This window comes from Schistocerca piceifrons, chromosome 11 (assembly GCF_021461385.2).
Source record: "Schistocerca piceifrons isolate TAMUIC-IGC-003096 chromosome 11, iqSchPice1.1, whole genome shotgun sequence".
NCBI lineage: Eukaryota > Metazoa > Arthropoda > Insecta > Orthoptera > Acrididae > Schistocerca > Schistocerca piceifrons.
This window is the reverse complement of record NC_060148.1, coordinates 311,750-334,683: the sequence shown is the minus strand read 5'-3', so window position 1 is coordinate 334,683 and position 22,934 is coordinate 311,750. Positions and strand designations below refer to the sequence as shown.

General features: G+C 45.7%; 1 protein-coding gene across 1 annotated transcript in view; it reads right to left on the bottom strand.

The window, feature by feature from the left end:
• Window positions 1-558: 558 nt before the first annotated feature.
• LOC124720173 (ankyrin-3-like) overlaps window positions 559-22,934 on the bottom strand; it is a 43,960-nt gene continuing 21,584 nt past the window's right edge. Inside the window, exons 2-4 of the mRNA XM_047245499.1 lie at window positions 13,012-13,615; window positions 7,304-7,462; window positions 559-1,083 (exon numbers count right to left, since the gene is read on the bottom strand). Coding sequence (XP_047101455.1) covers window positions 603-1,083; window positions 7,304-7,462; window positions 13,012-13,577 — 1,206 coding nt within the window. The 5' untranslated portion in view covers window positions 13,578-13,615 and the 3' untranslated portion in view covers window positions 559-602. The remainder of the gene's footprint in view (window positions 1,084-7,303; window positions 7,463-13,011; window positions 13,616-22,934) is intronic.

Below are 22,934 nucleotides of genomic sequence, written 5' to 3'. Positions count from 1 at the left end.
ATCCTCTGTGCCACCTATCTGAGTCGCTATAGGTACGCAAATTGGCAGCCTGTTATTTATGCAAATTACACGACTTGTTCGTAGACATCTAACGCCACACACCTCCGTAAACTTACCGACTGACGGATCCCTGATGTGCAGAATGAGTGATGTATTTCATTCCAAAGATGGACAAACGAGCTATTAAACAGGTGGCTGTAATGTTTGGGCATGGTGCAGTTCACACTTGCTTGACATAGCAGCATACAAGGTCCAACCAAGTAGTTTTGAGAAATCAAATAATGTACAGGATTTGTTCAAACAATTTACAGAACCGCAACTATGAGAAATCTGCACAGAACGCTGATATTTCGCTGAGTGTACTCTGAAAGCATTTTTCTGCTCACCTTTTGAAATATGGAAGCTGTCAAATCAGCATCCGGCTGCATTTCATTAAGTTGTCAACATTTTATGTGCTAGGAGAAACGAAGGCACAGGACTTGAGTTAACAGGTAATGAAGAGATATTTCAGTTGATATTTCCTACTGTTTATTTTCAAAATAATGGAAAGTCACATAGCAAAGTTTTGCTCAACTCCGCGTTCCTCGGTAGGAGTCCGGTCTTCACGTCAGCAGCTGCACGAGCTGCTGGTGGCTGTACAGCCGGGCCTCGTCCAGTGGGGTGTCCCCCACATCGTCCCTGGCCAGCCTGTCGGCCCCTGCCGCCAACAGCGCAGCCGCCGGCTCTGCGTGGCCCCACCTCGCAGCCAGGTGCAGCGGAGTGCTGCCCCGCTGGTCCCTGGCGTCGGGGTCCGCCGAGGCCTCCACCAGCAGTCGCACCACGGCCGTGTGCCCGCCCCCTGCAGCCGCGTGCAGAGGCGTCTGCTGCCTGTGGTCCCTAGCGCCCACCTGCGCGCCACCCCCCACTAGACACCTCACCGCCTCCAGGTGTCCCTGCTTCGCTGCCCAGTGGAGGGCAGTCTTCCCGCTGCCGTCCCTCACCTCCAAGGCCGCTCCTCCCGCCAGCAGTGCCCGCAGCTCCGCCACCGACCCCTCCTTAGCTGCCAGGGTCAGCCTCCTGCGTTTCTCCCATGCTGAAAGATTCCTACAAAACAAAGAGCCTTACTATTGACTACAAACATACAACACAAAAGAAGCAAATCATTATAGAAACAAAAACGTTAGCAGTTCTTATACACATCTGACTAACGGCAAAGAAATCTAGAAACACCCCTCACATTATACACTGAAGAGCAAAAGAAACTGGAACACCTGCCTAATACCGTGTAGGGCCCCCGCGACACGCAGCAGTGCCGCAACGCGACCTTGCGAGGACTTGTCAAATGTCTGAAGTAGTGCTGGAGGGAACTGGCACCGTCAAACCTGCAGGGCTGTCCATAAATCCGTAATAGTATGAGGGGCTGGAGATCTCTTATGAATGGAATGTGGCAAGGCATCCCAGATATGCTCATTAATATTCATATCTGGGGAGTTTGGTGGGCAATGGAAGTGTTTAAACTCTAAAGAATGTGCCTGGAGCCACTGTGCAGCAATTCTGGACGTGTGGGGTGTCGCATTGTCCTGCTGGAATTGCCCAAGTTCGTCAGAATGCTCAATGCACATGAATGGATGCAGGTGATCAGACAGGATGCTTATGGAGATGTCACCTGTCAGAGTCGTATCTAGACATGTTGGGGGTCCCACATCACTCCAGCTGCACATGCCCCACACAATTAAAGAGCCTCCACCAGCTCAAACGGTCCCCTGCTGACGTTCAGGGCCCACGGATTCGTTAGGTTGTCTTCATACCTGCACACATTCATTGAACCAACTTTTATCACTTGTCACAATGTTGTTAAGCAAACTATTATTTTCATGCTCAAAACGCGAAATGAATCGTTGACAGGTGCCCAATCTGCTCTGCTTCATGCGAGGACTGAGCAGTCAAGCCAGCCACCACACACAGAGTTTCCCTGTACCGCAGTTCTGCAGTGATGGCCCTGTACACGCTCTCGTGATCCCCCTCACGTACCCGACACCTGTGTCTGTGTTATCTGCAGATTTTCTCGTGCGAGTTCATCAACTCAATTCAGACGAGTCTCGTCGGTTTCCATATGCAATCGTCCACTCCAATCTTTGGCACACACATTGAGGTTGGCACACTGTTACCTTCATTAAGAGTACTAATAACCCAATGTCGCACATTACTGATGCATATAAAATCAGAATGTACATGGCTTTCATTCTTCTTTAGATTTCAATTGGAGACACGTTTTGTGCATTTGGAAATTTGGTCACAACAAGTTGTTTCTCACACACCAACATATTTAAGTTACACACCGCCCTTTTACACGCTACAATTCAGAGCCCACTAGTGCCAAAGTTTTGCAACATGCGTCAGCAAAATGAGAAAGTTGTCCAAGTAACATGTGTGACATTTAAGTTTTCAACCGATATTAAAAAAAAAAGCCACAAACCGAGAGGCATTGCTTTTCAGCACACCCTCGTGCTTTACATGTCTAATTCAGTGGTTCCCATTATCTTCCCCATCCTCGAACCATTGACCACTGCTGGTTGTTCTGCCTTTATGGGCAGTTTACCACCCCATAGGCAAGAGAGTAGCGAACTTCCGCTTGCTCCTTTTCGCTCTTTGACATGGCTATTGGGAAAACAAGCATGACTTCTTACGCCACAAGTGTTTGCCCACCATTGCTACTGATTTTTATTCAGAATTTAAGCAACGGTTGGGTTCTAACCTGAGACCAAGGACACTGTGATTATTATGATGGCCTAACATATGTGAAACCCGAGTTTCTCCTGGCATATACAGTTTTCAAACAACTTACGGGAATTCAGCCAGTTAATATGCCGACCGGAGTGGCGGAGTGGTTCTAGGGGCTATAGTCTGGAACCGCGCGACCGCTATATTCGCAGATTCGAATCCTGCCTCGGGTATGGATGTGTGTGATGCCCTTAGGTTAGTTAGGTTTAAGTAGTTCTAAGTTCTAGGGGACTGATGACCTCAGAAGTTAAGTCCCATAGTGCTCAGAGCCATTTGAAGCATTTATGAACCGGTTAATATGTTCAGTGACCACCGATATTACAGCAGGAGTACACCCCACCATTTTCAAGGCAATAATCGGTGGTCGCTGAAAATATTACCTGGCTGAATTCCCGTAAGTTGTTTGGACTAACATAGTTTATATATTCTAAATGGCCGTGGTGTTCTGACAATGACGTGAAACGGTGCTTGATCTTTTATATCAATAGCGAGAGAGGTTACGTGAATTCTGAACGACTTTACAGTGGCCACTGGAAGTGGGTTTGACACCCAAAGTGCTTTCCTAGGAGCAGCTATGGTGGAGGTGGTGGACCTTTGACTAGTTTGGAGTGTGTACGGGTTCACACGAACCCACAGACTGCTACGGAATGCTAGGAATGGTAATACTTCATTTAAAAACCTGCACAGCATGGAGAGATGAAAGTCATGTGTACTGATTCTACTAGTGTAGGTCAAACCCTGAACTGTGGAAACTGCCTGGTAAGGAGCAAATGAGGTGGCTCATGCCATTCACCGTATCTGCTGTTATCATAATGAGATGCAAATCTGGTTGCATCAGTGATGTTTTAAGACCCTGTTTGTCCCACATCCTCTCATTATTATTATTATGCATTTTCTTCGACCTGCACTGTAATTAACACCTGGTTGTATCATTATTGCTTCCATGCAAGAACTCCCTCCCTAGCCCAAGTCCAACACATGTTCTGGAAAGCTGAGTTACTGCAAGTCTACAATCTGATATGATGGGATAATTCGTGGTGGCGCTTCTCTGTTTTCGTGTAATTGGCTGTTAAGAGAATGGGGGTGAACTCAGTAGTTCAAATCTGTTGTTGAAGCAGACACGTGTTTAAGGCTGAGAGATGTTCAGTTTCAGTTTCATGTATGTGTAGTTATTGGCAACAGGCAGAGCCACCAACCTGCGGAGGTGTGAACGGCAGACGTGTTTCCTCTACAACCAGAGGAATGGTGGCAGGACACAGAGAACCAGGCAGTCTGGTGATTGACATTCCTCTCACAGATTTCAGCAGGTACTGTCAATGAGTTATGGAGAGGGCGATGAACAATCACATGTGTGAGTATGTCTGACGAGGAATCCATTGAGTGTGAGGTTACAAAAGACCAATGGTGTTTACGGCATTTGACACCCCACATATAGTCCTAAGATGCAACGACAATGGGAACAGGGGCGGGACTGGAGGTATCGATCGGTGAGCACACCACGAGACTACAGAGCTAATTGAATACCTTAGTCAATGAGTAACTCACAACAGTGCCGCAGTGCTAGTGGTGTTTATGCACAGAAATGACAACAATAAAGAAAGCAGACATTGCATTATGTCTACAACAACAGTTGTCAAAGTTGACATCTTGTTAGCAGGGAACCCAAGGAATTTTCCAGGGTGAGAAAGAAGTGACAGATGAAATATTAGCATTTCTGCAAGATGAGTCAGTGGAATGTGTGGAGTCGTATATGCTCGACTGTGCAGATAATGCACACGACGAGTGTAATGACGATACATGCTTAACAAGTGAAAGTGATAGTGAAAAACGTGTTGGGCTATGTAGGTCGTGGTACTTGTCGGACAGTGAACCACAAATCCCATCTGCAGTGAAACGTAGTAAAAGACAATTGTTGTCCAAGCAGCAGATACTAAACATAATTAAATACATAGAGGATCATCCACAGCATAGTAAAACAACAATTATGAACAGATTTCAAATAAATCCATAGCAATATGACAGTCTAGTGCACAAGAAAAACTACATATATTCAAGGGAGGACATGGTGCAGTTCTTACAAAAACTGGCATTTGCACATTTCAAGGATGCTCAATACCATTTACGGGATGTGCACGATAATGACCTAGTATGTTATGCACATCAAATTCTGCGCAACATATATTACAGTGATTTCAAGGGAAGCACTGGATGGCTGCATTACTTCAACCACATCTATGTCACAAGACATATCAGACATCAATTTGGATGCAAATTTCAACATATTTTCTATGCTGCTCTTCATTTTCATGTAGCTTTAATGGTTTTCTCACAAACAGTGTTTCTGCTCATACGGGTTCTACTTTGCATCCTTATACCACTAATAAATATTAAACAATGAAAGTAATTACAGTCATGAATGCCACAATCACCACCTCACCATCCATTACCCCCAAAAAACGAGCAACACAGACAAGATAAAGGCTTAGGAAACATGAAACATTAAAAACGGCAAACATGAAAGAGCAAGGAGATTAAAAAGGTGGGACGTGTAGGGGCCAGGCTAGACAAACAAGAAAGGAGTGCTATGGGATTCGTAGGCCACACCAAGTGAGGGCCATCCCTACAATCCCTCAGTCGGTCAATAAGGGCAAGTGTCCCACCTCACAATGACGAGTAGAAACCACCTCTGCAGGTGGAACGCAAAACCTGTCCGCTAGCATCAGAGGTAGAATGTCTGCAAGTTTAAGATATTGCTACACTGCAGCCAAAATTGGGTAGTCTAGCTGCACGTGGGCCACCATCAGCTGGGCAACTCGTCAGCAGTATGGGGGTTTCTCACATCAGAAAATGTTGCGGTGCTTCAAATGAGTGCGAATGATGCATAGCTGCCACGGACAGAGGATTCCCTATGAGAAGCATGGAGGGAACACTGCATGTAGTCGTGGTCTCCTTTACTGCCCTCTGTTTGGGCAGTCGAGGGCGAACTATCCCGAGTTCCAGAAATCCAACAATTGGTGCCGTCAAGTCGACCGAAGGTCCAGTTGCGGTGCTCTATCGACAGATTCTGCTTATGGCATTGGAGAAATCACTAATAGTCTTGTGATTTCTGAGGCCCACCAAAATATAGTCTTCCAAGTGGGGGAGAGGGGTATCCCGAAGAATAAGGGATTTCCACATCGTCTGCCAACAGGTTGGGTGCTGCTGTATTCTGGACAGCCACGCCAATGCCTCCACGTAGTGGGAAGCTCAGAATTACAGTGGAGGCGAAAACATCTCAGTAGGCACCGTGGAGAGCCAACCTAGGTGGGTGCCCACGTGAGTGTCGCTGAGGGAGAGAAAAAGAAGACTGGGAAGTGGTCACTACGACAATGGTCATTGTGGAACCTCCAGTGGGTGGATAGGAGATCAGGCTTGTAAACATAAAGTTCAATGGCTAAGTAAAGTTCCATGTACTGCACTGAAGTGTGCGGAGGCACTAGTATTCGAGAGACGGAAGTTGAGATCTGCCAGGAAGTTATCGATGTCTTTACCACGGCCACTGATTGTGGTACCACCCCACAAAGGGTTATAGACATTGAGTTGCCAAAGATTATGAAATATACTACATCCTGAGGCACTCCACCGTTGGGAGGATGATAAATGTTACAGATGGTATAATCCTGAAATGCCCTTGCCCGAACAGCTACAGCCTTCAACATTTTATCCAGAGGCACAAGTTCGCTATACATAAGGTTCAAACATATGTGCAAATTCCACCTGATACCCTATCATCATCGGCACAATTCTTAAAATATCCCCAATTACCCATGAAGGGCAGGGGTCTAAACTGTGTGAAACCAAGTTTACTGAAGACAATGCAGAAAACAGAGGTGGAGCTTAGAAGATGTTGCAGCTCAACCAGGTGGTGGGAAAAACTGCTACAATTCCACTGTAGAATCGTGGTGTCAGTATAATGGGAGGATTTGAAGGGAACAAGGAAATAGGGTATGTCACAGGGTCACCTGCAGCCACCGGTTGAGTGTTGGTGTTGTCAACACACGTGGGATCTAAGAAATGTTATGTGGTGCGTTCTGGAGCCCCAGGGGCTGTCAGGATCACTGCTGTGGCCATATAAGCAGAGCATGTGGGATCCTGTGGTGTGGGAACACTGGAATGTCCTCCATCTTTTTGAAGGCCTCTTTTTATCTTTTTTCTCCTTAGTGGGTTTGGATGACTTCCCTGCGTTAGCTGCAGGGACTGAAGAAGACCGTGAATCCATACGACCAGCAGCCTGCCTCTCCTACAGCCACTGGCTGATATCCAGTTGGAGACCAGCAGAAACCGTGGAGGGGAGTGACCTGAGGGACCCTTTCCTGGCAATAGAAGCTGGACGAGGATGATCCCCAAAACATGCGAAAGGAAAAACTCTTTGCGACACCTTCAGTTCTGATTTATCGAAATACGGTAAAGCAAAATTCGCATCTCTTTCTACAACATGTGGTTGACTGACCTATAAATGGTACTAAGAGTGCAAAAATTGTCCATGCTTAGTGATGAAACTTACCGCATACGAGAGACAGTGGCGGCATCGAGTGGAGGAATGTCGGGGGCAGCCGCGGGCGGCGCAGCAGTGGCAGGTGTCTGGCCGTGGTCGCTGTGGGCGAGCGTGTTCACGTGAGGGCCAGGGGACTGCTCGCTACACGAGTTGCTGCTGAGGGACTGTCTGGAAAGATAGAAGAACACACACTGCCTGTGACAATAGCAGTTCCAGTACGATGAATGACTTACCACTGTGCAAATCAGTTAACACACCGCTTCTCCCAAGTTCTCTGTAGCAGTAGATCAGCATACCAGACAACAGCTTCTTTAAATGAAGCACAAATTGAATGTATATACATCAGCTGCGCAAAATTTTGTACATGGCTGCACGTTCAGAGACTGTGAATAGTTAGAATTGAAAGAAAACAGCCCTCGGTCACTATTTTTAACGAATTAACCGGGTTTCAACACTGCTAGGAGTGCCTTCCTCAGAACTTAAATCAAAGAATGGTCTATAACATGGTCACATAATTATGACTAAAAACATATGACACAGAGTATAAGTACAGAATCATCGTGAAAGACTGGCAGGACTTGTATGTCATTTATAAAATAATACCCCACTCCTACAGCTACTCCTACCTAATCTGTATTTTAAAAAATACATAATTAGCCTGGTACTGGCAAGGGAGTCTAAACCAATTTCGTTACGGTATTTATGGGCACATCACATACACGTACCAAGAAAGTGAAAGAAATTTGCCGTGCACAAAGCTGTAGTCCAGATGTTGGTGCAGTGATTACTCTGTCTACTTTACAACACTTAATGTTTCCACAGATCAATGTTTGGAACAGAGCAACATCAGAAATGAAAAATTTTAAGTATGCTGTTGCCCTCCCTGAACTGTACTAGTGCATACTACAGGGCCCCTGGTGCTGGTAATGAGTGACAAATTTGCTCCCCATCTTCATCTTTCGTTTATGCAGCAGGACAGGTGTTATGTACATGTACCTCACTATCAAAGGGAGCAGACAGCACACAGTTTCAAATTCTACTCTCTGTGGAGAGGTTTACAGCGACCAGTGCAGTGTGCAGAATGAAGGACAAGCACTCAGCAGCCCTGGATGCAACCTGTCCGACTGTGCCCTTTGCTGCACATTTTGCGTTCATGGCAAATATGGTTTATGCTGTGTACAAAGTCAGTCTGCCCTTCATTGAAACACTTGATCCCAAAACGTAAATAATCATTAGTTTTACACATTCAATGAACACAGCTTATCACTGCAAGTAACTATGCATTGGTCGGTTTGCTTTTCGGAGTAAAAGGGACCAAACTTGGACGTCATAAACCTGTTCATCTAATCCCCAGAGGAAGGATACAAAAGGTAAATCTAGGGAGCTTAATTGTAACTTAGATACAAAAGCAAGGAGAAGTAGGAGAGGAAAGAGAGGGAGTCATGTGGGAGAGTCACGTGGCCCAGAATGCAGTCTGAGGTTGGGGTACAGTATGCAAAGTGAGACACAACCTCTGCATCCGACCAGCACTATCTCACCCTCCACTGCCCCAAGAAAATGAGCAGCTCAGACATAATGATTACATTTTAAGAAATAAAAACATCAGAAACAGCAAATATAAAACGGAAATAGAGCATAAAAAGGTAGGAAGGGTTGGAGTGTGGCTGAACCACTGAGCAAGGGTCACCATGGATCCTTTGGACCAGAGCTGATGTGGGGTGTCCCTTCACCATCACAAGCAGTCAATGAGATCGAAGTGTCCACCTTACAGAGATGAGTAGAAATCAAGTCAGCCACTTTGGCATCATCACTAACACCAGGGGTAGAATGTCAGGTTTTAAGATATTGCCGCAAAACAGCCAAATTTGGGCAGTCCATTAGGACAAGGGCCACTGCCATGTGGTCACAACAGTAGAATGAGTTCTCACGTTGGAGATTGTAGACACGGCTCAGCCAAATGCTGCCAATGTGTAGCCAACAAAGGACGATGGTTTTCCTGTGAGAAGTGCAAAGGAACACTGCTATGTGATCGCAGTCTCCTTCGTTGCCCTCAGTTTGTTTGGGGAGTCCAGAGTGAACCATTCAGAGTTCCAGGCCTCCAACAGTTGATGGTGCAGAGTCGACCAAAGTTGCACTTATGATGCCTGGATTTCCAAAATCGTCATCCTGGTAGCCGACTTTGAAAACAAGTCAGCTTGTTCATTCTCAGAGATCTCCACATGACCACAAGTCCAATGATGACTGACTGTCCTGCTTGATGGAGGCCAGAAAAAAGATTCTGGATAGTCGTGAATGATGGGTGATATATAGCCTGAAAGCTGCTCAGGGAGTGACTGCAGATCAGAAACATCTTGTAGGTGCAAGTACAAGGATGACTAAGGGCTCGTTTGATGGTCATCAGTTCGGAGTGAAGTCACCGCATCCATTTAACAAGGAGCATAGTTCACTGCACCCTGAATGTGTGTGCAAAATCAGTTCATCCATCGACCACTGAGCCGTCAGCGTATGCAATTTCCAAACCCAGAAATCCATTGAAAACTGCCAGGAACAGGAGGTCAAAAACCACGGGCTCAACTGAATCTTTTGGTTTAAAGGATAAATTGAGACCGACCCAAGGTCAGGGTACATGCCACGGGAGCTTGCACTATTGCTCCCTGATGGGAGGTGACAGTGGGGGAAGTAGGAGTTGAGAAGAGAGACACTACACGAATTGCAATTGTGATTCTGGGTCTCTGTTGTGGGAGATGGATAGCCCTACTATGAAATAGTTTGTATGCTTGTGGGAGCTGTGAACATTTATAACATAACTGAGAAGCTATTATTGGTGACTAATCTGTAAGTGGAGGGACCCCAGCCTCCACGAGTAGGCTGCTCACGGGGCTAATTCGAAAGGCTCCTGTGGGAGGCTGGCCGCCACAGTTGTGTCCTGTGACGGTCCTGTGGCTACAGTGCTGAGAGAGATGCTGAACCATATGTTGGACTCCCATAATGAAGATGGGGCACGATGAGGGTTTTGTACGTCCACAGAAGGACAGAGCAGTCTGCACCCCAGATGGTGTTACTGATGCAGCGTAGTGTATTACTACATTGTAGCCGGCACCTTTCCCTAAGTTGGTAACGATGGGGGAAGGCGTGTCAACCCAGCATCAAAGACCAGCACAATACATCTCCACCACATTGAGTAATCAGTCATCAAGGTCTGGTCACGGATGAACAGTGACAGAAGTGCATTACGTAAGTCTCGCCAGCAGAAAACTGAGCGCCATAGGTGAGGACTCACGACTACGCCTGTCGAATGGCGCTGCAGTCAGCATTCGGCAAGACCCATACAGAGGAGCAATAATTAAAGCAAAAATTGTCAGCACAAGAAGTGTGACACTGAAGACCCTAGAGCTTCAGCAAGACCACTGATGGTCACTACAAAGAGAGGGATACTCAATACATTGAATCCACAAAGTATGGAGTGACCAGAAGTTCTGAGCAAAAAACTGGAAGTGGGCTCCAGAGACTCCATCCATGTAAGGTAGTGAGGATGTGGTGTCACCTTGTGGTGTCACCATGTGGTGTTATAAGTCTTTTGTAGTTCAAAGGAGACAGCAATAAAGTGCTGATGCCAGGCAAAAATTCTCCAGATGTCAGAATCCAGGAAAACCAAATTATCAGCAGTGTAATGACCTTGGCAAAAATTGCTCTGCGATAGAGCTAGAAGGTCCCGAGACTCAAGGAGCCAACACAGTCACTGGCTCGACATGCATTCGAGCAAATTATAGAGAAGATCGGCGAGACTAATTGGGCAATAGCTACCCCCCTCTGCGGGATGCTTACCCAGTTTCAGTACTGCAACAATGGTGCTCTCCCCCCCGAGGAAATGGGAGCTTATCCTCACCCCAGATACGGTTAAAGATAGTAAGTAGATGATACCAACAATCCACAGATAGATGTTTAAGAATTTGTTTGTGAATGTGATCTGGACCTGGGGCTGTATCGGGCCAAAGGCACTGAAGAATTCCCACTCAATGAATGAAGCATTATACGGCTCTAAGTGGCGTACAGTGAAGGACAAGTTCAGTCGCTCTATCCACAGTTTGGGGGAAGGAAATGCAGGATCACAGTTCTCAAATGCAGTTGGAGAGATGGTCTGCAACCTCCAATAGCCTCGGCAATTTCAGGGGTCTGCCAGGGTACTGTCTGGGTACTGTCTTCCAAAGACTGGGGGATTACTAAGATGCCTGCCAATAGAATAGCTGGTGTTGCATGCTGGACAGCCACATCAACACCTCTATGCAGCAGGAAGCCAAGAAAAACAACAGAGGTGAAAACGTACCAGTCAGCATTGTGGAAAGCCCATCTGGGTGGCGCTGTGTGGAGTGATGCTAGGGAGGGATAACTCTATTGTCCTATGGCCGCCTATGGACATGATGGACAAAGTGTACACTCTGTCACTCTAAGCTGGTGTGTAGCTCATCACGAGACTGCAAGGTGGTTATGATGGAAAATGATGCCTTTAACCATATTTAGACTTCACCAGAATGTCAACGAGCTTGTTACAAGCCAGCAATACCCATGACTGGGGCGGAGATGCTGTTTCGATCGAAACTGACTCACACTTCACAATGCAGATGGCTGCAACTTCCCCAAATTTGTTCTCTATACTCCAAACAAAGAGTAAAGGGTTTGTGACCAAAAAGAGCCCCCATATGTCCACGTACAAACCCGGTATCGTGGCAATTATTTCTCTGCTTGTCACTTAGCCCTATGTTCCTCCTAAAGTGTAGCCGGAGAAGGAAACTTTCTGGGGCCGAATCTCTCTGTGTTGAATGAGTTCCTTCCTTTTGAAGAGACTGTTGGGGTTGTATAACCACAAGTGGCAGAAAGATTCAACCACTCGATACGAAAGTTACCTACTACGGTGCCATCCACTCTGAACGGGAGCTCTCCCCACGGGCGTCACTCAGACTCGGCAATAGCTACCCGGCCAGCAATCTGTCGCTCTGAGTCCCCGTGCCCCATTCGTGTTGGGGACATAGTCTTTGGCACACGTGGGCAGTCTGCAGCTCAGGCACCAACAGTACAATTACTGTGTGGTCAGGTACTTGGTGGATTATCCACAATAAGATGGCTACTGTGTTTGATTTTGGGCATACTACCTCCTTGGAAATGAAGGCTGTTTAAGTGGAAAGGCAAACATCACCACACTGCACAACTGACACTTCATGTAAATTTGGAAATGTTGTGGTCACACAAACCCAGCAATGGGGACCATGAACATACTAATAAAAAGGTGTGTACAGCTCCACAACTGAATGGAAAACCTAGGGTCCTAAATCATCTACCAGGTCCGAGTGGGGACTGCACTGGGAAGACCATCTAACGGAAAGGCAGAGGGAGAAAGGGATAGTGCAAGTAAAGACTCGCTACACGGAAAGGGAAATAGTGCTGCAAAGGCTGGGCCCCCACAGTAGCAAAGCGTATACTCAGAAAAGAGTTGTCGACCGTCAGGGGATAATTAGGCATAGCTAAATTGCCAAAAGAATTTATAAAGTTTCAAAATACTTTGCCGTTTCAAGATTTTTGTCATCTAATTTAGCCACATCTGGTGAACCAGTTATGAGGATGTAAGGAATGTGCTGATGCATACCTTCATAGAGGTTTCTGTAGCTGTCAAGCATGTATTTCATAGTTATGGGAGAATATTTGAACATATTGTGTAAGCATACCCGGGTCGTACAGGTGGCTGTGCAATCAGGCGAGTCAACTCCGCTACAAAGTGCGGGTGTCGGAGCACGGCGTCTGCCCAGCCCCGCGTCACAGCCACCCGGTGGAAGTGGTCCTTTACGAATGCGACGGCAGCCCCCTTCAGGCCGGAGCAGCAGTGGCTGAGTGCGAGGACGGCCGTGGCCGCGGCGTTCTCCACGGTGAGCTGCCCGGCCACCTGCTCCTCGCACGCGTCCTTCAGACCCGACAGTCCGTACTTGTCCGCGGCCGCCAGCAGCTGCGGCGCCATCCCCGGCAGCTGGGGGGCCTTCAGGGTGTATACGTAGGCCACCAGCTGGCGCAGCACCGGGCCCTCCACGTCTGCGATTTGGACCCAGCCGCTGCGCGCCTCCAGCATGTCGTGCCGGAACATGGCGGCGAACACGGGGCTCCTGGCGGCCAGGACGGCCCTGTGCACCACGAGCCTCGTGCCGCCCGCGGCCAGCGTCACCGTGGCGCCGTCGCCCGCGTCCAGCAGCGCACCCAGGTCCCCGGCTGACGTCTCCTCGGTCTCGTAAGTGGCTGCCATAACGCGGAGTCCGGAACACGGTGTAACTCGGCGACCCTCTGTCCGTCACAAGTCAGTTACACCACCATGTTATCCTCCTCTGTCAAACAGATGCCAGTGCAGTTATTTCGAACAACACATCCACCAAATGAGTTGAGAACTACACTACTGGCCATTAAAATTGCTACACCAAGAAGAAATGCAGATGATAAACGGGAATTCACTGGAGAAATATATTATACTAGAACTGACATGTGATTACATTTTCAAGCAATTTGGGTGCATAGGTCCTGAGAAATCAGTTACCAGAACAACCACCTCTGGCCGTAATAACGGCCTTGATACTCCTGGGCATTGAATCGAACAGAGCTCGGATGGCGTGTACAGGTATAGCTGCCCATGCAGCTTCAACACGATACCACAGTTCATCGAGAGTAGTGACTGGCATATTGTGACGAGCCAGTTTTTCGGCCACCATTGACCAGACGTTTTCAATTGGTGAGAGGTCTGGAGAACGTGCTGGCCAGGGCAGCAGTCGAACATTTTCTGTATCCAGAAAGGCCCGTACAGGACCTGCATCATGCGGTCGCGCATTATCCTGCTGAAATGTAGGGCTTCGCAGGGATCGAATAAAGGGTAGAGCCACGGATCGTAACACATCTGAAATGTAACTTCCACTGTTCAAAGTGCCGTCAATGCAAAGAAGACGTGACCAAGATGTGTAACCAATGGCACCCCATACCATCACGCCGGGTGATACGCCAGTATGGCATTGACGAATACACACTTCCGATGTGGGTTCACCGCGATGTCGCCGAACACGCATGCGACCATCACGATGCTGTAAGCAGAACCTAGATTCATTCGAAAAAATGACGTTTTGCCATTCCTGTACCCAGGTTCGTCGTCGAGTACACCATCGCAGGCGCTCCTGTCTGTGATGCAGCTTCAAGGGTAGCCACAGCCACCGTCTCCGAGCTGATAGTCCGTGCTGCTGCTAACGTCGTCGAACTGTTTGTGCAGATGGTTGTCGTCTTGCAAACGCCCCCATCAGTTGACTCAGGGATCGAGACGTGCCTGCACGATCCGTTACAGCCGTGCGGATAAGATGCCTGTCATCTCGACTGCTAGTGATATGAGGCCGTTGGGATCCAGCATGGCATTCCGTATTACCCTCCTGAACCCACCGATTCCATATTCTGCTAACACTCATTGGATCTCGACCAACGCGAGCAGCAATGTCGCGATACGATAAACCGCAATCGCGATAGGCTACGATCCGATGTTTATGAAAGTCGGAAACGTGATGGTACGCATTTCTCCTCCTTACACGAGGCATCACAACAACGTTTCACCAGGCAACGCCGGGCAACTGCTGTTTGTGTATGAGAAATGGGTTGGAAACTTTCCTCATGTCAGCACGTTGTAGGTGTCGCCACCGGCGCCAACCTTGTGAGAATGCTCTGAAAAGCTAATCATTTGCATATCACCGCATCTTCTTCCTGTCGGTTAAATTTCGCGTCTGTAGGACGTCATCTTCGTGGTGTAACAATTGTAATGTCCAGTAGTGTAATTTCTTTCTTTTCTAATTTCATCTCAGTGTCAGTCAATCACGAAGTCTTTCAAAATGGAGATCTAGCGCAATACCAACACGGCCATAAAAATACAGGGTGTTTCTAGAAGGACTTTAAAACTCTGAATATTCATACAAATTAATTCCTAGTACCTACACAGGTGGTTGTAGCGTCAATCTGTCGGGAAATACATCAAGTTTTGTCTCGCGTATTCCGCTAGTGCCGAATCGCACCGTAAGGAGCGCTAGCGGCAGTTGCGTTAAAGATGGCTACCTCCGCCGGACGTGCTACCGTGCTAGCTGTGTGTTTTGCTTTGAAGAATCTAAGTCTGCGACAACAGTTCAGCATAATTTCGGTGCCGAGTACGCCGAAGATGTTCCTTAGTAGGCCCACAATTTATGAGTGGCATAAATGTGTTGTAGAAACAGGGTGCTCAGTAGGACATGGGAAATCGACAGGTCGTCCGAGCACATCTTACGACTCTGTTGAGCGATTGAGACAACGTTTTGTCAACGGTCCAACGAAATCGACTCGGCATGCATCTCACGAACTGCAAATCCCACATACAACTGTTTGGCGTGTGTTGAGAAATCGTTTGCATTTGAAACCGTACGGATTAACGATCATGCAAGCAATAAAACACAAATTGAAATTTCTTGCAGGAACTTCTGGTCGGATGTGTAAAATCCATCACGCAAGGATGAAAATTTCTAGGATAAAATGTTCTTTTCTGATGAATCCACTTTTGACTTAAGTGGCAAGGTTAACACACCATATCAGAATTTCAGGCAAGGAAAATCTATATCAAACATTGCAACATGTTCGTGATAGCCCTAAACTGAACGTTTTCTCTGAATTGAGCAAGAACGACGTGTATGGCCGCTTTCTTCCATGACAGAACCATCAACGGGATAGCGTACCTGGATATGTTACAACAATTTCTGATACCACAAATCGATCAGGATGACCGAGAACGAAATGTTTACGTCACGCAAGACGGTGCACCACCCCACTACCTGGCTGATGTCCAGCATTTTCTGCGACCGCCTTCCAGGTGAATGGATCGGCCGTGATGCGCCAATAGCACAGACCTGACACCACTCGATTTTCTTTTTTTAAATGGGGATTCATCAAGGATATCGTGTTTGCACCTCCTGTGTCGGCTTCTGTACCTGAGCTTTGAGCAAGAATTTACGCCACCATTGAGCAAGTTACACCTTCAATGCTAAAACGAGTTTGGGAAGAAATTGACTTCCGATGGGATGTAAGCAGCAGTACCAACAGAAGCCACACACAACCTCTTCAGTTTAATGTAAAAATACTTGATGTGTTTCCCTACAGAATAACACTATACCCAGCTCTATCTCTTCTTTCAATAAATTTATATGACTTTCTAAAGTTGTAAAGTCCTTTTTGAAACATCCCGTATTGGTGATCTGCTAAGCAACTTACCTTCGTAATCTCAACTGGTGTTTACGAAAACTATAATTGTCTGGGACTGGAATAGGTATTTCTCTGCTCTTAACAGCTAGTGCCCTATGTTGCCAAGATACACGAGTCACAGAGTCAACTGACCATCTGCTGGGCTGCCTCACAGAGAGATTACTTCAGCGAAGCTGCCACCATGAGAATGGGCACCGAAGTGTGTTCCTTTATTATGAACTTGAAATTTGTCTGGAAATTACGCAGCTACCACATTGTCCTAATGGAGTGCACAGTTAGAAGGGCAAGCACAGCCAATATAGCAAACCAATAAAGAAAATAAAAAAAAATTAAAAAAGCTCTTTCAAGCTAAATATATTAATTTATCATAACGAAACCGAGGTAAAGTACCCCGAACTCAAACCCAAAAGGTATAATAGCAAGCTTAATAAAAAAGAAAGAATAAAAATCACCACCTGAAAAAATTACAGCCAACAACATTCTCATAAAAAGAATTCTAGTATATTCAGCCAAAAAATCAAAGTAAAACCGTCTGCACTATATTCAATATTAAACACTGAAACTAATTCAGACTCACTCTCAGCAAAATCAAAAGTTCAATTAGTTTCAGCCAAATAAGAAGCAAAACAAGCTGGAGCTAAAGGAAAAGAAATACTGATAAATCAACAATAAAATTGATAGTTTATAAAATTAAACATGTTAAAACTACCAGTTAGAATAATCAAAGACAATAAAATCAAAGCTAGCCTACTTTCATATGACATTGTTTGAGCAACAGAACGCAGGGAACCTAATGAAGAATAATTTGAATTAGATCAACCAGCAATTATAACAGTATAAACACCCAATCTAGTGCAACACAAAAAACAAACAAAAAACCATAAGAAAAAGAACTCATGTAAGTTAAATAAGGAAAGATTACTCAAACAGCCAAGGAAAGTATTAAATTAAAAACAGGAGAAAAATAATATAGTAAATAGATATAAAAGAGATGGGCTCCTCCTTATAAATCAACTTAATGGCATCACTAAAAGGTTGCGGAATCCATACAAACCCTACTGTATTTGGACCTACTGCAACCTACATCACTCTGAATCTGCTTAGTGTATTCATCTCTTGATCTCCCTCTACGATTTTTACCCTCCACGCTGCCCTCCAATACTAAATTGGTGATCCCTTGATGCCTCAGAACATGTCCTACCAACCGATCCCTTCTTCTAGTCAAGTTGTGCCACAAACACCTCTTCTCCCAAATTCTATTCAATACCTCCCCATTAGTTATGCGATCTACCCATCTAATCTTCAGCATTCTTCTCTAGCACGACATTTCGAAAGCTTCTATTCTCTTCTTGTCTAATATGGGTTAATAATCTTAGGATAGAAACCGACCTGGCTCACGCCAGTCTGAACTGAGACCAAGAAAGAATTTAGAGGTCCAGCAGACCTAATCATTGGGATCCTGCTCCCAAAATTTTTCTTATTCCGACATCGAGAGGTCGCAATCTGATTTGTCGATATGAGCTCTCGAAAACAATTACGCTGCTTTCCGGAAGGTAACTTAATCTTATGACCATAAATTAAAAATTGATCATAAAAAATGACAATAAATCAAAAATTTCTTAATCAGCAATAAAAAGTCGAGAGCAAAGAGAAGACAGCAGAAGGACCACCACTCTCTTTATCGTAGCGATAGTGAGTTAAAGTGCGTGTGACTTACGACGGCGGCCGAGTTTAGGATCGTTCTGCGCATCTGACATCACAAAACACAGTCAGCCAATGAACAGAGAACGACGTTGCCAGAGCTCGACTGCAGTGCAGAGCACGGACGAGTGTCTTCAGTTTTAGAAACGTTCACTCATAAATAAAGTAATTGAACAAAAGCAATGTCTTGATAGCAGACTATCTTTTATAGAACGTTTGGAAAAAGCATTCTTTATACCAATTGCTTCATATACTATTAATTAATTAAACCAAACAAGTAATAAGCCTCCTAATTCAGGCGATAGCAAAGAAAGGTGTTTGTATCATTCTCACTAACCGCTTTTTCGCAATAAAGAACAGCGGTAATTGTTTATTTCCTATTGTACTTCGATGAAACGTGAGTAATTTATAGTCATACCAACAGTGTTTGTCGGTCTTTTGCGTCACATTTTGAAGTCCTCCGGGAGTTCTATTGAATGACCAGCTGCGTTAGCATTGTGGTTAAAGTGTGTGGCTGCTATGTGAAGGGTTCTGAGATTAAACCTTGTTCGGTGCTTAATATTTTCTTTATTTAAAAACAATATCAAAGTGTCTTACTTCATGAATTTTATTCGTTTGAATTTTTTTTTTTTTTTTTTTTTAAATTTCTAGTAGCAACTAAAATCGAACATATGGAAAGTATACACTATGGACTTTTACCTCTGCAAACTCTTCAAAATTTCGTGCAATGGTTTACTATACCCGGGCCGCTGAAACATTGCACTTTACGTTTGCGCATGAAGTTGGCAGCGTAACAGAGTAACAAGTGAAGAACGATAGGCGCTGGGCGTTCAGCGTGGGGCGCCAGCCAATCACAGCGCAGTGAGCACAGCTGTTACTCACGTGCTGTGACGTCAAAGTTCCCGCGTTGCCGGCTTTGTTTAGTGAATGTGTATACGACGTGAACTGTATGTTGTTTACCGCGTATTTTCGTTGTACTGTGTGCTATATCGTTGTGACTTTTGTTACGTTGTTAGTGTACATACTTGGAAAATGCCACCGAAAAGACTTCGTTCACTTAGTGACAATCCTTTGCGTCGAGGGGGGCCGCTAAACAGCCAGGCACTGGAGTTATTACGCAGAACTCGTGAGTTTTACGAGCAGGAGAAAAACTACGTAAGCATTCATGGACAGCCATCAATTTCTGCCGACAAAGTGGTGGAACGTACGTCGAAAACTCTTGGTATTAGTGCAAGAACCGTAGTAAGTAAGGGAGTCTTACTACAAAACTTGGAAGATACTGAAGTGAGCCGTAATGATTCCGAGCTGTCTGGATCAAATAATACATTTTTATCAACCCCGGGAAAGAAGAAAAAGCGGCCTAGTCCTATCACAGATTCAGATTCTTTCCAGACTGATGCAATTCGTAGGCATGTTTATGCTTACTACAGCAGAAAAGAGTATCCGACTGCAGCTAAGTTATTAATCTCTTTAAAAGAAAGTGAACTCTTCAGGGGTGGTAAAACATCACTAAAAATAGTGCTAAAAATATGGGTTTCCGTTACAAAACGCTAGACGGACGCAAAGTACTGTTAGAGAGGGCACATATTGTTACCGCTCGTAGTATTTTCTTGCACAAACTTGTGGGCAGAGACATTCATTCCATAATTTGGCTACACGAAACGTGGGTTAATGCCGGGGAAGCTGTCAGTAAATGTTGGACGGATAAGACACCCAGCAGTAGCGGCCATCAGCCGACGGGAAGAGGAGCTAGATTATAATTGTGGCTCATGCAGGCTCCTCCAGTGGTTTTGTCCCTGACGCACTTTTAGTTTTTAGATCGAAAAAGACTGGTGATTACCATGAAGATATGGATCACACACGATTTGTTGAGTGGTTCAGGAACCTTTTAAAACAATTTCCTGTCCCTACAACAATTGTAATGGACAATGCTCCATATCATTCGGTGATACAGAACAAAGCCCCAACCACAAATGATCGGAAAGAAGTTATGGTGCAGTGGTTACAGGCTCGAAATATTGCAGCGGATATGAGTATGACAAAGGTTCTGTTGTATTCTCTTGTTAAAGAAAATAAGCCTACGACACCTACATATGTAGTAGACGAAATTGCCAAGGAGCAGGGTCATACTGTAATAAGGCTGCCACCATATCACTGCCATTTCAACCCTATTGAGTTAATATGGAGTGATGTAAAAATGTATGTAAGGAACAACAACAAGTCCTTTACAATAACAGAGGTGGAAAAGCTGTTGCGTGAAGCTCTTGTGGCTGTGGATGCAGCCTCATGGAGAAAAAAAAGTAGAGCACGTCGAGAAGCTTACACGAGCAGCACAGACAATAGGAGGCATTATCAGTGGCCATGAACAATTAATGATTTGTCTTGCTGATGACGACGATGAAGACGGTTTTGGCGATGAGTCGGACAACAGTGACGATGGCGAGCTGGATGGAATTGCGCCATTATCGCTGTAAATTGGTGAGTGAAAAATTACTAATATTGGTTATTTATTGCAATCTCCGTTATTATTTATTTTGTAAACTACGTACATTATTGATTTGAAAGTACCAGTCGTCAGATGCTTGTTTTTTTGTATTTCTTTGCTCCGTTATCGAAAGGGTGCGCAGTTATGCTTTTACATGTATTGTTATACGGTTGTTTACTTCCTGTCATTGTAGTACAACTAAAAACGAGTTTTTATATACACTGTAATTGCTCAATCGCTTGCATTTACGAGACGGGACGGAAAACTGTATCGTCTGCTGTGTGTATAGAGGCTGCTGTTGCAACATCGCTATTACAGAGTAGCCAACCTAAATAGACAAAAAGCAAACTGTCAAGTGCAATGTTTCGCCGGCGGGGGTATACATCTAATGCTGCGCAGTAACTGCGTTGAACATCGAAACAAAATTATGTCATTTATGGGGGGAAGGTATCAGTCAAGAAGATGTGTAAAAATCAAATTTTTGTGCCAAATAGTTTTTGTGAAATCGAATGATAGTGTGACAAAGCAGTCTAAACACCGTGTATCTGCACAGGCGAGCAGTGCAGTGATGACAAAATGCGGGGAGCACGTCCCTGTAGCAGCGAAAGGGATAATGCGGCCGTGGTGGCAACACTTCATAAACTGCGCGCTCCCCCCTAAACCTAAGTCTGCGACGTATACTATGCTATACTATGCTATACTATACTATGGCACTGCTTCTCTTGGCGCGTACAACTGGCAACGCAGCAATATCCCGCGTCTGGGCGGGCATGCACGAATGCGTAACATTTCAGTGGCATTCGGCAGGGCGATTTTATGGCTGACTGTTTGATTTGTAACCACAATACTGGAAGTGAAAATTATCTCTGTTCAGACCGTGCATCACTATCTAGGGATCCCGGGGAACTTTTATGCTGTGCAGTGAAAGACCGTAACAGAAGGTCAGTAGACATCAGGTACACACCGTGCAGAGAGACGAAACCAAAGAGAGTACCTTATTCATCGTTCCTCCTACAATTCATAAAAATATTTGAACTCGCAGTCAGGAATTTCACACGAGTGATGTATGTATCGAGCGGTTCTCGACTTGCGTAACACACACGGCTTGCAGTGTTTCGTTCCAGACGACATAAATGCTTTATTCGAAGTCTCGGACAAAAACAGCGGCTGACTGGCATAACGGAAGGGGCAGTAGCTTGTTTCGCACTGTTCTTATCCCCGTACGGGATGGTAACAGTCTGGCTGGAAACCTTGCAGTACGGGTTATGTTGGCAGATAATTGTCAAGGAAAAAAACTTGGGTATGTTGCGCTTTTTCCGATTTACGCAACATCGCAGTTAGCCGACCAGGTCGTTGCGTGCAGAGCCTGGGAGGGACGGTGCTGACAAGGGTTTGTTTTGTTTCCTAAGGGTGAGAGAGAGGGGGCGACCTGATAACTGGACACGGGACGAACAGTGACTGAGCAGTCTGGTCTACGAGGACGACTCGCGCTAACTCCATCTGGCGAGCTGCTCGGATTTGCGCGTGCAACGACCATACCGGCTAACTTTTCGCTAAATACATCGGAAGCGGCGCAACATATGTAAGTTCTCTCTTAACAAATATTTCTCAGCACAACCTGCCCTGCAACACGCTTTTATGCGCAGTGAGATAATTGGTTTTGCGGCTACATGCTTTCCTCATTCTGATGTGCAAGCACTGCTCCAATGATTTCTCAATCGTTTACACACACTATGTGATCAAAAGTATCCGGACATTTGGCTGAAAATGACTTACAAGTTCGTGGCGACCTCCGTCGGTAACGCTGGAATTCAATATGGTGTTCAAATGGTTCACCTGGCTCTCAGCACTATGCGACTTAACTGCTGAGGTCATCAGTCCCCTAGAACTTAAAACTACTTAAACCCAACTAACCTAAGGACATCACACACATCCATGCCCGAGGCAGGATTCGAACCTGCGATCGTAGCGGTCGCGCGGTTTCAGACTGAAGCGCCTAGAACCGCTCGCTCACTTCGGCCGGCCGATATGGTGTTGGCCCACCCTTAGCCTTGATGACAGCTTCCACTCTCGCACGCATATGTTCAAACAGGTGCTAGAAGGTTTTTTTGGCGAATGGCAGCCCATTCTTCACGTAGTGCTGCACTCAGGAGAGGTTTCGATGGTGGTCGGTGA